This window comes from Tripterygium wilfordii, chromosome 23 (assembly GCF_013401445.1).
Source record: "Tripterygium wilfordii isolate XIE 37 chromosome 23, ASM1340144v1, whole genome shotgun sequence".
Taxonomy (NCBI): Eukaryota; Viridiplantae; Streptophyta; class Magnoliopsida; order Celastrales; family Celastraceae; genus Tripterygium; species Tripterygium wilfordii.
Window position 1 is genome coordinate 4,992,597 of NC_052254.1, and position 15,856 is coordinate 5,008,452.

The 15,856-nt window shown below is 36.2% G+C and overlaps 3 protein-coding genes and 1 pseudogene across 3 annotated transcripts in view; 3 read left to right on the top strand and 1 right to left on the bottom strand.

Moving 5' to 3' along the window:
- Positions 1 to 15,856, top strand: part of LOC119992714 — a 107,344-nt gene that overhangs the window by 17,561 nt on the left and 73,927 nt on the right. The window lies entirely within an intron of this gene.
- On the bottom strand, positions 88 to 3,388 carry LOC119993268 (succinate dehydrogenase subunit 7B, mitochondrial-like). Its single transcript, XM_038840317.1, has 4 exons — positions 3,237 to 3,388; positions 3,072 to 3,143; positions 2,346 to 2,448; positions 88 to 380 (listed from the first exon to the last, which is right to left on the bottom strand). The coding sequence occupies exons 1-4, from the start codon at positions 3,291 to 3,293 to the stop codon at positions 298 to 300; spliced, it is 315 nt and encodes a 104-aa protein (XP_038696245.1). The 5' UTR covers positions 3,294 to 3,388; the 3' UTR covers positions 88 to 297.
- LOC119993264 (WAT1-related protein At4g30420-like) lies at positions 5,715 to 8,049 on the top strand. The gene is made up of 7 exons (XM_038840313.1): positions 5,715 to 6,014; positions 6,558 to 6,626; positions 6,707 to 6,823; positions 6,912 to 7,140; positions 7,216 to 7,374; positions 7,451 to 7,599; positions 7,688 to 8,049. The coding sequence occupies exons 1-7, from the start codon at positions 5,830 to 5,832 to the stop codon at positions 7,890 to 7,892; spliced, it is 1,113 nt and encodes a 370-aa protein (XP_038696241.1). The 5' UTR covers positions 5,715 to 5,829; the 3' UTR covers positions 7,893 to 8,049.
- On the top strand, positions 14,142 to 15,326 carry LOC119993267 (annotated as a pseudogene).

The following is a 15,856-nucleotide window of genomic DNA, read 5'->3' on the forward strand; positions in this document are numbered from 1 at the left end:
TACAGCTACATAATGATACGCATTTGATCTCCTTAAACTGTCCAAAACGTCTCATTAGCAGAATGTATTGAAAACACATGGAAATATAGTTTGAGAAGCAAAGGCATACATCCCCACCTCATATAGCTATAACATTCGGAAAAATTATTTCATTAAATTTCAACAGAGATCAGAAGAACAAAAGCTTTCAAGTTCAAGCATTTCATAACATGTGTTCTACTTATTAATTTTGATGCAAAACCATGTATGGTTGTTGCCAAAAGAGAGAAATGAAACATCAAAAAGTTATAAACTTCATTATGAACTTCCACTCGCAGTTGTTGCCTGTTTCCTAGCTTCTTCTCGCATTAGTGCCTTAACGTAGATTTCATAGCAACATCCTGCAACACACAATATAAATATGAGAGAACTGAAAGCTTCACAAAAAAAAAAAAAGTACCAGCAATTTCTTGCGACAGGCGAATCCTTTTCACATATTCTTTTCAATATTTATATATTTATTTATTTTCTTTTACCAATTATATATGCTCCTTCTTCTTCATTTTTTGAGAAAAATACATATCCCTTCACTATTTCAGGCAACCATATCAACTTCAGAAGTACATCAATCAAGAAAAGGAAAAACCAATCACGTAAATGTGGTTGAACTAATTCAGAAAGAAGAAACTACAAGTGCACAGATAAATTGAAAACACACTTTAAGTCTAGGTTTGGGGAATACCACTTGATCACATCAATCATCAGCAAGTTAATCAATGCCATAAGGCTGGAACCATAATCTCACAATTGTCATGCTCATGGCCTAGGATATCTTTGCAATTCCTAAGATATGTTTTCTTGAGCAATTGCATTACAATTTACAACAGAACAAAGACCCTCCATAGTTCAGATATTGTATCTTGAAGTGGCAGAGACAACATTAAAAGGTTGAAAATGGAAACCAAGAACTAAAGAAGCAGACTAAAAATTGCCATAGAGCATTTATTATCCTTCGACTCATTTCCATATTTCAACAATCACTCATACTCTGTCCTCTCTTATTCTCTGATAGACCTATTACTAAAATGTATTAAGAGGAGGAGAGGTCCGATACAACAAGGAGGGACATGTGGCCGATTAAGAGAGGAACACTTGTAGCTTTTCTATTAGTGTATTTTGTTATTCTAGTAGTTTCTGCTTTTGTAGTTAAGGGGGGAGGTAGTAGGAAGGGAAGTTGGTCTTTAGGGTAAGGAAAACATTGGAGGTCCAGTGGTCCTCGAAAGCTAGGGTTTATTCTGACCATTTTACTCTCTGTAATTCCAGTTTTCTGGTTTTATCCATATCAATTACACGGTGTTTTGCTCAATTTGTAAGTCCAGTGACTGCTGCTACTTATCATTCTCATTTCTTTTCCTTCTTCCAAAACAAATACCGACTGAAGATGAACAACAATGTCATGCAGCATCCTTCATTCTACGAATTTTTCCTCTATTCTACCCATACACAAAGACACCAAACAAACAACGAAAAAATCTTGCCACTTGTGCAGATCTAGATCCCTTCTCGCCTCTCCTCTTTAATTCTTCTATTCGTTTTCAAACACTAAATGATGAAGAAATTAGGGTCTATCAGGTAAGCCACTAGCAAAATTTTGAGCATATTCATATTCATGTCATTTCTTTATTATGGAGTACAAAGATTGGATAACAGAAATTTTCAAAACTGATTTCAAAATGGCCAAACGCATAGCATAGCACATTACTCGCCTACACATCATTTCTTCTAATTAAAGAATAAAATCTTACTGATTGCAGTTAATAAAATTTGAAGTTTATCTACACATTAGAAGGCGTTCTTACAAGTTACAACCAACAAAAACAAAAGAACATATCATTTCACAGCAATACATTTACATTTGAAATCTATAATCTACAAGATCAAGAAATAGAATCACATTAAGCAATTGAGAACTCAAAGGTGAAACTTTGTAATGAAACGTCTAGCGGTCTAGGTAACGTCAACATTCATATACATAAAATTTCAGCTTCTTGCTTGGAAGCTTATAAGATCTTTTAGTAAGTGAAGTTGAATCTCAAGCAAGGATCTCAAAAACCTCCCTCTAAAGAAGAAAATTTGAGATTCAAATAAAACTAGCAAACACCAATCAAAGAGTCAATAATATCTAAGATGGGTGAATTACCAACAATGAAATATAGTCCAGATGCAGAGTTTTCTTAAAATCTAAAAGGATCAAATTATATTATTATAATAGATGTCTTTGTCAGAAAGTTAAGCCAATAACTTTACATGATTGAGTATTCGTAAAGTAAATTCTATGATAATTTATAGCAGAACTGCCATCATACCTGCTACAACAATGACAGTGACGACATCACCAACTCTTTTCAGTCTCCACACAGTCTTTTTATGAGATTTGAACCGCTTAAGTGAAGGGTCCTCTGCCAAGAGCTGCAAAGAAAATAAGTAGTAAACAGTGAAAAATCACATATCAAGTACAGCAAACGAGAGGAAATACTCAAAATACTTAGAACACTCAAAACATGTCCCGGAAAGTATCAAATAAGATGTCATTTCTAGCTTTATTGAGCAAAATGTGGAAAGGATCATTCCTTCAAAATGAGTAACTCATATCAAAGAGCCCACCAATAAGAATCATAAGGGTTCCAAAAAAACACTACCTTTATAGCGAAAATAAAGAAGAAAAAAATGTATAAATTTCTTTCCTGAAGATAATAGCATATGAAATCTTAATCGTATTTCTTTCAATAATTTACCAATATAATTGTTGCCCTAGATTGGTGTCTTTCATAAGTAGCTAGATAAAATATAAAATTAACAATCCTTACAACTTGCAAGAAGCCAATAACACACATAGCAAAATCTCTCAGCAGTTCTAGTTGATTGAGAAAATCTATTATCCACGATCAGAGAAAATAATATCTAGAAGAGGCATAAGCAAAAATGAAAATAAATACGATTTTCAAAATCCAAAGGAACTAACGATCCTCGCACCAATATGCCACAAGGGGAGACAAACAAGACAGAGAGAGAGAGAGGGAGATGAGACTCACAGCTTTCTCACGAGGCCCTGGTCCGATGTGAAATCCACGACGGGACAGAGCAAGCGCGTCCTCTGACTCGAGCTTTACAACAAAACATGCGATTAAAGAGTCAGATCTTAAGCAAACGAAATAAACAATAATAGAAGGATGATTTGATACGTATGCATAACGAACCGGAGAACGGGATCGGAAGTGCGAAGCAATGGAGGTTCTGTTCAGTAGGAAGGCCATCCTCTATTCTTCTTCTCTCCTTTCGTTCGGGTCTGATTCCAACAGCAGTGAGTACAAAAGGAAAACAATCACAGACTGGGTGGGCCGTAATTGTAGCCCACAAAGCTCCAAACGTTCATCATTGGACCTTCCTGGCCCATCTGACACCGGTGGAAGCCTTTCAGCCCAATTTCATTCGAATTAAAAAATTTAGGGTGCTCGAGGGAAATTACTTTACTCTCATCTTCTATTAGTAGTTCTTTGCTTGCTATAGTTATAACATGTTTATTTTTTCAATTAATAATCATCAAAATTTAGTACCATATTATAAAAATGAAGAAGACTATTTGCACTCCTCATTTTTCCATTGACACCTCATTTCCCCCAAAGTCTAAACGCGACCCTTAGCCACCCCGAGTCTCTGACTGGTGAACTCCAATAGGGCATTTCGGTGTCAGTTCCGACAGGCCAAGAACTGGGTCTGGTTCGTCTCTGGTCGGTGAACTCGTTGGTGGTGGTGGTTCGTCATTTTATCGTCGGATTCAGTCGGATCGAAGCTTTTCTTCACAATGCCCGTCAGCTTCCAAGGACAATTCCGGAGGCTACAGGCAACGGTTTGAGACGAGGTTGGTTGGGTCATGCTCGTGAGGGTCGAGAAAAGCTTTTTCGATAGGTCAGTGGCCGGACCAAGCAGTGGCAGTGGTGGTCATTGATGATGCGCGTGAGAGTAGAGAGAGAAATGGGATGTGAATGAATTTGTTAAGGGCGTGTTTGGTGGTTGGGGGAAAAGGGGTGTGAATGGAGAAATAGGGAGTGCAAATAGTCCCGCCTATAAAAATTAATATTAGAAGCTTAACAATTAAAATATGTTAGTGTTGTGGGGTAAAGCCAAAGATATTTATTGAAATGACCAAACAATAGGAAGAACCAAAGCTTCAAGATGAGAAGAACATTGTGCAAGTCTTGATAGATGATACTTTAGACAACAAGAGTCCTGAAGTGGAATTGAAAGGACCACTTCATGATAAATCTACAAATGTTGAAATGGTAGGCATGTAATGTCTAAAATGTGCTTTTTTATACAAGGATAATTTTGTCCATTTAATAAATACATTTGCCTAAGACATGCTTTTTAAACAGTCATCATTTTGAAAAAATATTTAATGTTTATATTATCCAATATTTAGTGATACCAAATACAAAATGCTTTCAAAAAAAAACTATGAAATGCTCTATTTCTCCATGAAAAATCACAAACTCTCCTCTCCTCTCTCTCTCTTCCCATAAACAAGTTGTGCTCCTCCTCTTCTCTTGAACATTATTGATTCCCAGGCTGTTTCACTTCTTTTTTTTCAAATCATTGAGAGGTGGCCAGGTTTTATAACTCTAAATTACCTTCTTCTTTTTTTTTTGATGTTGACATATATATATATATATATATAATATATATATATATATATATATATATATATTACGGTCTTAACTTACGGACTGAAATTTTAGTCGTTGGATTTCATCAACGGGTGAGATTTCACTTTACCAAAAACGCAAAATCTCCTCTCTACAAAAACCTCCTCTGACACCTCCGACAACACACCCGAGACACATATTCTCAAAACAATAGCAATTGAAGTACACAACCAAAGATCTGAAACCAAAACACATACCCAAAGATCTTAAACAAGGGACGATTGCCCAAATCAGAGAAAAATAAATCCTCCAATAGCCCATTTTCCAAAGATCTTAAACAAATAATCAAAATCTACTTGATTTCGCAGCTCTAGATAGAGGATTCTAAAACCCAAACATGAGATGAGAGAAGAGCACATGAGGAGGTTGGGAGTTTGGGTAGAGCCATGCTACCAGGTTAGATGAGAGGAGAGCGTAGAAGATTCTGGGTCTTTGGTGTCATTTGATAGACTGATTTTCAATCGTTGATGAGATCCAATGAACGACTGAGGTTTAGTCCGTAAATTAAGACCACATTATAGGTCCGTAGGAGAGAATTCTCCACATATATATATATATGTATATATTCATTTTATATTAATTCTCCAATGTGTGGCTTGAATTTAAATTAATAAATAATAATCATAGAAATAAATATTTAAATAATTTAGAGAATGATTTAGAATACATGTACATAGAAAGAAGTAAAATAAAGATATTTCATAATTGTCATTCCAATTCTCATGGCTAAGTTTTGAAATTGTTATTGGTTGGTGCCTTGTGGAGTCTTGTCTTTTCGGTCGCATCCTTTCATGAGATTTGCCTAAACAAATACTTCCAATAAAATAGGTTATAATGTCACATTTCCCTTTTTTTTTAGGAACACATTTCCCTTTGTCTTTAACTCTTTATTAGCTACTAGACAATTAATTTCCCCGTCTTTATTAGCTCACACGACTCGTGAACCTTTAAAGGTACAATTATTTTGATTCAAACTAAGAAAACAAGTATGGTGTGGTTGTGCGGTCCAATTTGGGTCGGACCAGGCTGTTCCCATTACATAAAACCATGAATCCTTACTCTGTTGTTCTGAGAATTTGACTGCAGAATGGGATGGCTGGATGCTTACAGCAAGCCTGTAATGGCACTTGTAGCACTTCAAACAACTTATGCCGGAGTCACTCTCCTCGCAAAGGCCGCGTTTTCCGATGGTCTGAAACCAATGGTCTATTTGGTCTACAGGGCGGCGATTGCCACTTTGTTCATGGCACCAATTGCTTATTTTTCAAGCAGGTGATGATTTCATTTCATCTCTCTGTTACGTGCACGTCCCACATCGCTCAGATGTGGGGTGAAGTGCCACTTATAAGGGGAAGGTATGGGCCTCCCCTTGCAGCTAGAGTTTTCAGGGCATTGGGCCTTGGGCTCCCTGGAGACTCTAGTTACAGCCGGCCCATTAGGTGGGTGTCGGTTGGGCTTTGGTTGCAAGGAGATCCTTATCATTTGGTTGCGTTCACGGAAGGGGCGACCTGTCTTAGGGACAGCGTGGGCCAACGTGGGCATTGGCCCTGTAAGAGCGGGGGTATGTTACGTGCACGTCCCACATCGCTCAGATGTGGGAGTGAAGTGCCACTTATAAGGGGGAGGTATGGGCCTCCCCTTGCAGCTAGAGTTTTCAGGGCATTGGGCCTTGGGCTCCCTGGAGACTCTGGTTACAGCCGGCCCATTAGGTGGGTGTCGGTTGGGCTTTAGTTGCAAGGAGATCCTTATCACTCTCTTATATTTTTGAACGGAAACAGAGTGCTCTGTTTTCTCATGTGTTGATTTTGCTGGCAGGAGTTCAACTGTCCATGTTTCTTTGGGATTCAGAAGCTTTTTTTGGCTGTTTGTCGCCTCTCTTTTTGGGTTAGCCCTGGTTTTCCTTTCAATTACGTGCATAGTTTACAGTTCTGCAAATATAATTAACATATTAGTTTCACTGGCAGAACGGTGTGTAATCAGGTCACATATTTCTCGGGCCTAAAATTATCGTCCCCAACTGTAGCAAGCACAACTGTGAATCTGATTCCAGCAGTTACTTTTGTGTTGGCAACCATTGCAGGGTAAATGCACAAAACTCTCCTCATCTTCTGTCTCTTTTTTAAAGGAATTGATAACTTGAATGTATGTTCTTTCTGTACATGGGATTAGCTTGGAGAAAATTAACATCAGAAGCATAAGAAGTATTGCCAAGATTGGAGGAACAATTGTCTGCGTCGGCGGAGCCATTTCTGTGGCATCACTAAAAGGCCCTAAAATATTGAACACAGAATTTGTTCCACTAAATTCTTCATTTGGTATTGGAGGTGATACATGGTTGATAGGTTGTCTACTGCTCTTTATGAGCAATTTTTGCTGGTCAGTATGGCTAATTGTGCAGGTACTTACATTACTGCTCCAAATTGTCTTCAACTGTGCAATTTTTCTGTCGCTAATTTTCTCCGTCCCCGATTAGGTCAAGGTAACAGCAAACTGTCCTGATCACTTAGTTGCAACATTTTGGATTTGTTTCATGGGATTATTGCAAATGGCAGTCCTTTCATTATTCATAGAACCTGATATTCAAGCATACAAACTGCATTCCAATATAGAGTATATTTGCTGCCTCTTCGCGGTACGTACCACATTTTCACTCATACTCAAATTGGATATTATCTAATTAAACTGCTAATTGAAATTATGATGAATAGGGAATGGCATCAGTTGTGTCTGTGTTTGGTCAATCATGGTGCATTTCACAAAGAGGTCCACTCTTTTGTGCAATGTTTAACCCTCTATCCACTGTCATTGTCGCAATCTTGGCTGCTATATTCCTACATGACCAAATATATATTGGAAGGTAATGCACCAGCACCACTAAAATCTTCAACAACTATTGATGTTATTAATTCATGAACCAAGTAAGTCATTTTTTTGTTTCACTTCAGTTTGGCAGGTGCTATTGCTGTGATTACGGGTTTATACGTCGTGTTATGGGGTAAAGCAGAAGACATTAAGGTAATCAAACAAGAGAAGGCCGACCCAGAAATACAAAATGATCAGAGGAGTACCAGTCAAGGTCCAAGTTATGAGCCTCCAGAGAGAAATGTTGTTGAGGATTTGAAGGAACCACTCATTACTCATATCAGATAGGTCTGTCTGTTGTTTGTAATAAGGGCAAGGGAAAGATGAGATAAATGAAAGTCTGCTAGACTTAATAATACTGCAAGTATTTATAAGAGACTTATCTAGATGCATATGGGCCTACAATTGTGCCCAATTTTGAAACATAAAATTATAGTAAGCTAGAAATGGTGGTACGGGCCCAAAACTCAACTCATCTACAGGCGCAAGTCCACCTCACATGCTTTTAGTTAGGGCTAGACAAGGGACGGTTTATTGGCCAGCCGATAATCCACAATCAACCGACCTATGGAGTCGAGTCGACAATTTCACCGAACCCATACAAAGATGGGTCGATTGGTGATTTTCAGAATACTTGAAATCCGAATTTAACCTTCATTTAGCTCAATAGAAAATTAAAGGGACAAGTAACGATAAAGCCCCTATACTTTCAAAAATGGGTCAACTAAGCTCCTTAACTTTTTTTCGTGTCAAAGAAGCCCTTCAACTTTGGATAGTGGATTACATTAGCCCTTCCGTCTCATTTTCTGTCAAAACATGCTGACATGGATCTAATTTGCTGACATGACTTTAGTTTAAGTAAAAATCGAAAATAGGTGTAAAATTGAACACTTTTTACAAAAATTAGAAACAAACAAAAGAACACAAAAATGTATGTCTACAATACATATATCCACTCTCTCTCTCTCTCTTCGGAGCTCACAGCTTTCTCTCTCTACATATGTTATCTTCTTTGTTTTTCTCTAAACAATTTCTTCTAAATTGTTTACTTTTCTTAAAATAGAAAAATATAAATCCTAAATTGATTTAAGGATTTTGGGGTTTTGATTGTCTGATGATTTTGTTGTATGAGGATTGAAATGGTGAAACCGAAAGACAGAGTATTCTGCAATTGATTGAAACAAAGGGGTGAATTGATCCATTTTTAAAATCTATAAGGGCTTATTTGTCCCATTTATGAAAGTATAAGGGCTCCAATGACATGTTGGCATACACATGGAATATCAAAAAATTAAAAAAAAATTACATGTCATTCACTAACTGCAATGTCAGCATGTTTTGACGGAAAATGAGACGGAAGGGCTAACGTGGTCCACTATCCAAAGTTGAAGGACTTCGTTGACACAAAAGAAAGTTGAGGGGCATAGTTGGCCTATTTTTAAAAGTACAGGGGCTTTATCGTTACTTGTCCCAAAATTAAAAGACAAACTTAAACTATTAAGCTCCATTTGGAGCTCCGTATAGGATAATATAATTTTGTTATTCAATGTATAAGTTAATCATTGGATAAGTGGATGTATAATTTAATCCTATTTAGTGTTTGAAAAAAATTTGGTATTAGGCTTGTATAGTATAATTCTTATACAATACAATGTTTGGTTTATTGTTAGACAAAATGATAATATAAGATATGTGCTAATATGTCTGAATTAGCTTAACTAAAATAATTACTATTTTTAAATTTTTGTTACTTTTATAAATTTTTATGAAAAATTAAAGATAAACATTAGATTTTTTATCTTTAATGTGGCAAATTTTTTTTAAGGAGTATAAGCAGTGTATAAAGTGGTAAGTGGCTACGGTGTGTTAATTTGAGCATCTCAATTGTCCTTGTACCAAGAATCTCCCTCAACCACAACATTTGGGAATCCCGGAGAAAATAGCCAAAGCTTCAATATTGTCAGCATATGCCCACCGCTCTTTCTCTCTTGCTAGCTGACACTAACACCCGCCCAGCCAGCTTCATCCCCCTAGTCGAACACTGCTCTCCCACCCCCCCGCAACATTCTCGGAAACAAAGATCGCTCCGTCCACATTCAATTTGAACAATATATTTGTAATTAAACTCTTTCTTTTGCAATAGTTTCATATATATCGTTTCAAATCATATGATGTATTTAGCAACAGTTATATTAATTGTTGCCATAACTTAACATAACGCAACACTATCTTAAAAACTGTTGCAAAAGACCACATCCATCGGCAACACATAAATTAACTATTGCAATTGATTTTTCTTTAGCAACGATATAAATGAATGTTGCAAAACTTTCGACTCTATAGCAACAGTTGCTACTAACAATTGCAAAATGCGCTATCCGGCAACAATTAGTAATAAACGTTGTGAAATCGTGATATTTTGTACAACATTCTGTGTAAACGTCGCAAATAAACTAATTTGCAACATGTATATAAATGTTGCTACGAAATTGTTGCAGAATAGGAGTATTTCTTGTAGTGGTTACATGCATTTCTTCTATTCAAATATGGGGAAATTTTGAATATGTAAGACTAGCTCCAAATAAGTAGAAAGCTTGTCATGTCTTCTCATGGAATAGTGAACATAGAAAGAAGTAAAATGAAAATATTTCATAATTTGTCCTTCCAATTCTCATGGTTAAGCTTTGGAAATTGTTTGTGTATAATGCTGTCCTGTCCTACAGACTTGTCTTTTTTCTTAGGTTTTCCTCCTTTCATGAGATTTGCGTAAACACATACTTTCAACAAAATGGCTAGAGTTTTACCCAACAGCCATTAACTCACACAACTCATCATCAACCTTTAAAAGTAGAATGATTATTTCCATTTGATTGAAACTCAGAAAAAAAAAAGGGTTTGCTGTGGATGTGCCGTGCATCGGGTGTGCAGTCCCATATGCTGCTACACATGAACACTGCATAAAAGCATGAAGTTGTACTGAGAATTTGACTAGAGACTGGTATCAAGTTAGATTGGAAAAGAATGGGATGGCTGGATGCTTCAAAAAGCCTGTAGTGGCACTTGTAGCACTTCAAACAACTTATGCCGGAGTCACTCTAATAGCACACACTGCTCGCAACAGTGGCGTTTTTAGATGGTCTGAAACCAATGGTCTTTTCTGTCTACAGATTGGGGATTGCCAGTTTAGTCATGGCATCAATTGCTTATTTTTCAAGCAGGTGATGATTTCATTTGATGGTGCAGTCCCCGTGGGAACTGGAGTTGTCTCCAAATTGAACGATCTACACCTTCGGAGAATCGAGAATACCAATTAAAACTCTCATGTAGTGATTGTTGAATATAATGGGTAGCACTATTAAAACCCCCTACTTTAAACCCCTGTCTTAGATCCCCTTTTTGTCATATCATGTTAACATCATGTCATGCTAACATATATACACACATATGCCAACTGACTTTTTCACCCTTTTTTTTTTTTTTGAAAAAACCGAAGCTTAACCCAAGAAATGAGATACATTATATGCCAAAATGGTATTGTATTTTTTTTTATTAATTTTTTAATTATTATTTTCTTTTTAATTTTTGTGTAAAGAAAAGAGAAATTATATTTTTTTTGATATTAATTTAATAATTTTGTAAGACATAGACAATAATTTATTCAAGCACATGAATAAAAGTTTCAGATGAAGATTTGATGAATCCATATGAGTGCATGTACGCATCTAATCGTTCCACATACGGGGTCGCCCATGCAGCTGCGCAAGTATGACTACAGTGAACCCATTCAGGTGTGATGGGAGGCATTGGATAATCCCTTATCAAATCAACTTTGACGTAGTGATTACCATTTACGTGCCCTATAGCGATGACAACGCGCTGATAAAGTGATGGAGGAGCTGTACGTAGTGGTAGATATGTCCAACTCTCTACATGATGAAGATCATGCAATATCACATTGTATGCAGAAGCAATTAATAGACCCATGTCTGACATTGTCATCCAGTGCTCAAATGGTGCTGCAACATCATCTCGAAAAAAGTTTAGTGAGTGTTTAACACTGTATGCCCTCTCTTCACCACCAAGTATTTCAACATATTGTTTCCAAAATGCATCCAACTCTGCCATCAGGTTATACCGAACATTGGGCCATTCATCTTCCCCATGATCAAGACACACAGCTATCGATCGAAAGCCGCAATTTCCATCAGCTTTTACATCTTGTACGTCCCTAATGTAAGGATGCAGTATAGCTGGAAACTGATCAATATAGATCGTAAAGAGTAGTTTTCCTTTCTTAGCATCGAAAATATCACTCAAGTAATACATATCCACAATAGGTTCACTCTCTTTTTATCTCAAAGACAGACTACTTTGAGGCTCTCTCTCGTTTTTCTCTCACTCACTACTGCTATCTCTTGCAGCTTCTTAAAATACTCTGCAAACTCTTCTCAATTTATAGATTTCTTACGTATTGCTTGCATTGAATGCATGCATATCTTTCAACCGTTCATATCTTGGCTTTGTCAAACAAAGATTTTAACCAAGACAGAATATATTCTGTGTTGGCGTGTACATATACATATATGTATACACATATACAGACAGAGAATATACAAACATAATATATTCTCTGTCCTAGACATAGACAGAGAATATATCACTCCAAACTCGTGCAGATATAAATGATGAATGGGTCAACATTTCACATGCTGCAGGATATGTATGTAATATATATATTAGACTGAAATGACTTTAATATAACATGGACATGACAAAAAGAGAGTCTAGGATAGGGGGTTTTACACAAAAAATAATAAGGAAAATGATAATTAAAAAATTAATAAAAATAAAAATAAAATACAATACTAGTTTTGCATATAATGTATCTCATTTCTTGGGTTAAGCTTCAGTTTTTTCAAAAAAAAAAATCGGGTGAAAAAAATATTAAAAAAATAAAATTAAGAATGTGATATTTTTCTTTAACTTTTCAATTATATATATATATATGTTAGCATGACATGATGTTAACATGACATAACAAAAAAGGGGTTTAAGATAAGGGGTTTAAAGTACGGGGTTTAAATATCCTTGCCTTTTGAAAATGTTGACAAGAACAAGTAGTCAAATCTCTCTACAAATGGGTTCAAAAACTAATAACTATCTGAAGTCCTAACCCCAGCCAACTTAAAAAGACCCTAAAAGAAAAGCAACGGCTATCGGGCTATAAAACAAGGGATCTTTCTAAATACACCCAATCTATTTGCTATTTAAACTCAGCTATACATGATTTGACCGACTAAAAAGCTTTGTTGACATTGATGTTTGTGCGTGTGTCATGTTGAATAAAATTTTTTGTATTATTTGACATGACAAGTGCTAAATATGTCAGGAGAATGCAGAAAAATTCTGCCCAGACTTGCAAGAATGGACTCAGGGTCAGCTACCCAACAAATCTTCATAATTAAATACCGTTACTGTATTGGGTGGATCTCCTTGTGAAATGTATATTACTGGATAATCCCATAGGTAGAGTCAAAGAGTGTGAACTGTACAAGTTAATATATTGATTAAATGAAGAACGAAGAAAGGGGAATCTAATGTGATTTTTATTTTTTATTTATATTTTCTTTTCTTATCATTTTTTCTTTGGCTCTTTCTTGCCTCGTCCACTTTCAATGGTTCCCTTTTCCTTCACTACAATTGTATATTTTGTATGCAAGTTGAGGATAATATGTTACTGATATGATATTGATTTTCTAATTATATTTTTTATTTTTAGATAATTTAAATCAGAGAGCGTGGAGGATTAACTTTAACAGCGAATATATTCTCTTCAAACATATAACATAGGACAAGACAAGACGTGAGTATGCTTATCACTAGGCTAGGTAAAAACCCAAGATTTTTATAAAATTCAATAATAAATTCGAAACAATGCCCAAAGGCTTAAATATGTTTTGAAAACCCTAATCCAACTAAATTAAAACAAAATTAAAATAAAATATGTTAAAAAGTAACCTCCGAACTTTGACCACAAATATGAGGCCCTAAACAAACTCGGATGGCCAAAATCCATCAAACATCTACGCCAAAAGGCCTAGAGTATGATTTCTGTCGTCGTTCTGCTTCCGAAAAGGTATGGTTCGCCCGAAATGGAGCTCGTCAACAATTACTAAAACACTGACTACGTCCTTTTTTAATGATGACTATGTCCTTTTTGTATTTTGCATTTCTTTCTCTCCAATATATTCTGTATAATTAAAGACTTACATCCTTTTATAGAGAATATATTTTTTTATAATTAAAGAGTTACATCATTTTACAGGGATTTTAGAGCAAGAAAACTATCATATTATATACATCTAGTAAATGTAAACTGTTTTGAGCAATAGATTTGATTTGACATAAATATAATAAATTAAAATAAAGATAGGAAGTAGTACTTATTGATGAGTTTTGACATGTGATGACAATGCTTACACGTTTTGTCTCAAGGAATCACTCAACGTGAATGAATTTATGAAGTTACAAGGATAATCCATCAATCATAGGTAATAGACTAGGTTATTAGGGTGGGTTTGCATAGCAACACCCTAAAACAAGACAGGTCCCTGACACAAGGAGCCAACTTTTGATCCACACGCAAAGTAAAGTTTCTGAGATGACAAAAGACAAAAAGAGCTTAGCTGGACTTCAAGTGCAAGCACGTGCTACCCTGCATCATTGAATCTCTCTCTTTTTGTTTTTTTCAATCGAGAACAACCATGCCTTTTTGTACAATCCACTAAGCCCGAGCCAGGTTAGGCACGTGCAAATCTGTCCGATAAGTTAGTTGGGTCGAGACTCAACACACACCATTTGAAAATAACTGCGTCAGTTTAGAATTGAACTTCCGACCTTGGGCGAGATCCTTTACGCCCTAAGCCATGGGAGATAACCATTCTCATGTGTTGATTTTACTAGCAGGAGTTCAACTGTCAAGATTTCTATGGGATTCGGAAGCTTTTCTTGGCTGTTTGTGCCCTCTCTTTTTGGGTTAAGTCTTTTTTTTCCTTTCAATTATGTGCATATTATACAGTTCTGCAAATACCATCAACATATTAGTTTCATTGGCAGAGTTGTGAGCAACCAGACCACATATTTCTGGGGCCTAAAACCATCATCCCTAACCGTAGCAAGCACAACTGTGAATCTGATTTCAGCAGTTACTTTTGTGTTGGCATCCATTGCAGGGTAAATGCACAAAACTCTCCTCATCTTGTGTCTTTTTCTTGAAGGAATTGAAAAATTGAATGTATGATCTATTTGTACATGGGATTAGATTAGAGAAAATTAACATCAGAAGCTTGAGAAGTATTGCCAAGATTGGAGGAACAATTGTCTGCGTCACCGGAGCCATTTCGGTGGCATTACTAAACAGCCCTAAAATATTTAACACGGAATTTGTTCCACTAAATTTTTCATTTGGTATTGGAGGTGATACATGGTTGAATGGTTGATAGGTTGTCTACTGCTCTTTGTAAGCAATTTTTGCTGGTCAGTATGGCTAATTGTGCAGGTACTTTCATTACTACTCCAAACTGTCTTCAACTGCCCAATTTTTCCTGTCATTAATTTTCTCCATCCCCAATTAGGTCAATGTAACAGAGAACTGTCCTGATCAGTTAGTTCCAACATTTTGGATAATTTTAATGGGATTATCGCAAATGGTAATCGTTTCATTGTTCGTAGAACCTGATATTCAAGCATACAAGCTGCATTCAAATATTAAGTACATTTGCTGCCTCTTCGCGGTATGTGCCACATTTTTACACTTACTTTTGTTACTATTAACTTATATTATCTAATTAAACTGCTATTTGACATTATGATGAATAGGGAATTGCATCTGTTGTATCTGTGCTTGGTCAATCATGGTGCATTTCACAAAGAAGTCCACTATTTTCTGCAACGTTTACCCCTCTATCCACTGTTATTGTTGCAATCATGGCTGCTATATTCCTACATGAGCAAATATATATTGGAAGGTAATGCACTACAAACCCATCTCAGGTTGCATCGTGTTAATGAAAAAAGTAGTCATTTTTTGTTTCACTTCAGTTTGGTAGGTGCTATTGCTGTGATTACGGGTTTATACGTCGTGTTATGGGGTAGAGCAGAAGACATTAAGGTAATCAAACAAGAGGAGGCAGACCCAGAAATACAAAATGACCAGAGGAGTACCAGACAAGATCCAAGTTGTGAGCCTTCAC

Bases quoted from the DNA above. Each gene is read 5' to 3' on its own strand.
- LOC119993268 (XM_038840317.1), bottom strand. From the start codon at position 3,293: ATGGCCTTCCTACTGAACAGAACCTCCATTGCTTCGCACTTCCGATCC. The intron at 2,449-3,071 runs GTGAGTCTCATC...TTTTCTTTGCAG, and splicing joins CAGGGCCTCGTGAGAAAGCT to CTCTTGGCAGAGGACCCTTC. The intron at 381-2,345 runs GTATGATGGCAG...TGTGTGTTGCAG, and splicing joins CACTGTCATTGTTGTAGCAG to GATGTTGCTATGAAATCTAC.
- LOC119993264 (XM_038840313.1), top strand. From the start codon at position 5,830: ATGGGATGGCTGGATGCTTACAGCAAGCCTGTAATGGCACTTGTAGCA. The intron at 7,141-7,215 runs GTACTTACATTA...GTCCCCGATTAG, and splicing joins CAGTATGGCTAATTGTGCAG to GTCAAGGTAACAGCAAACTG. The intron at 7,375-7,450 runs GTACGTACCACA...TATGATGAATAG, and splicing joins ATATTTGCTGCCTCTTCGCG to GGAATGGCATCAGTTGTGTC.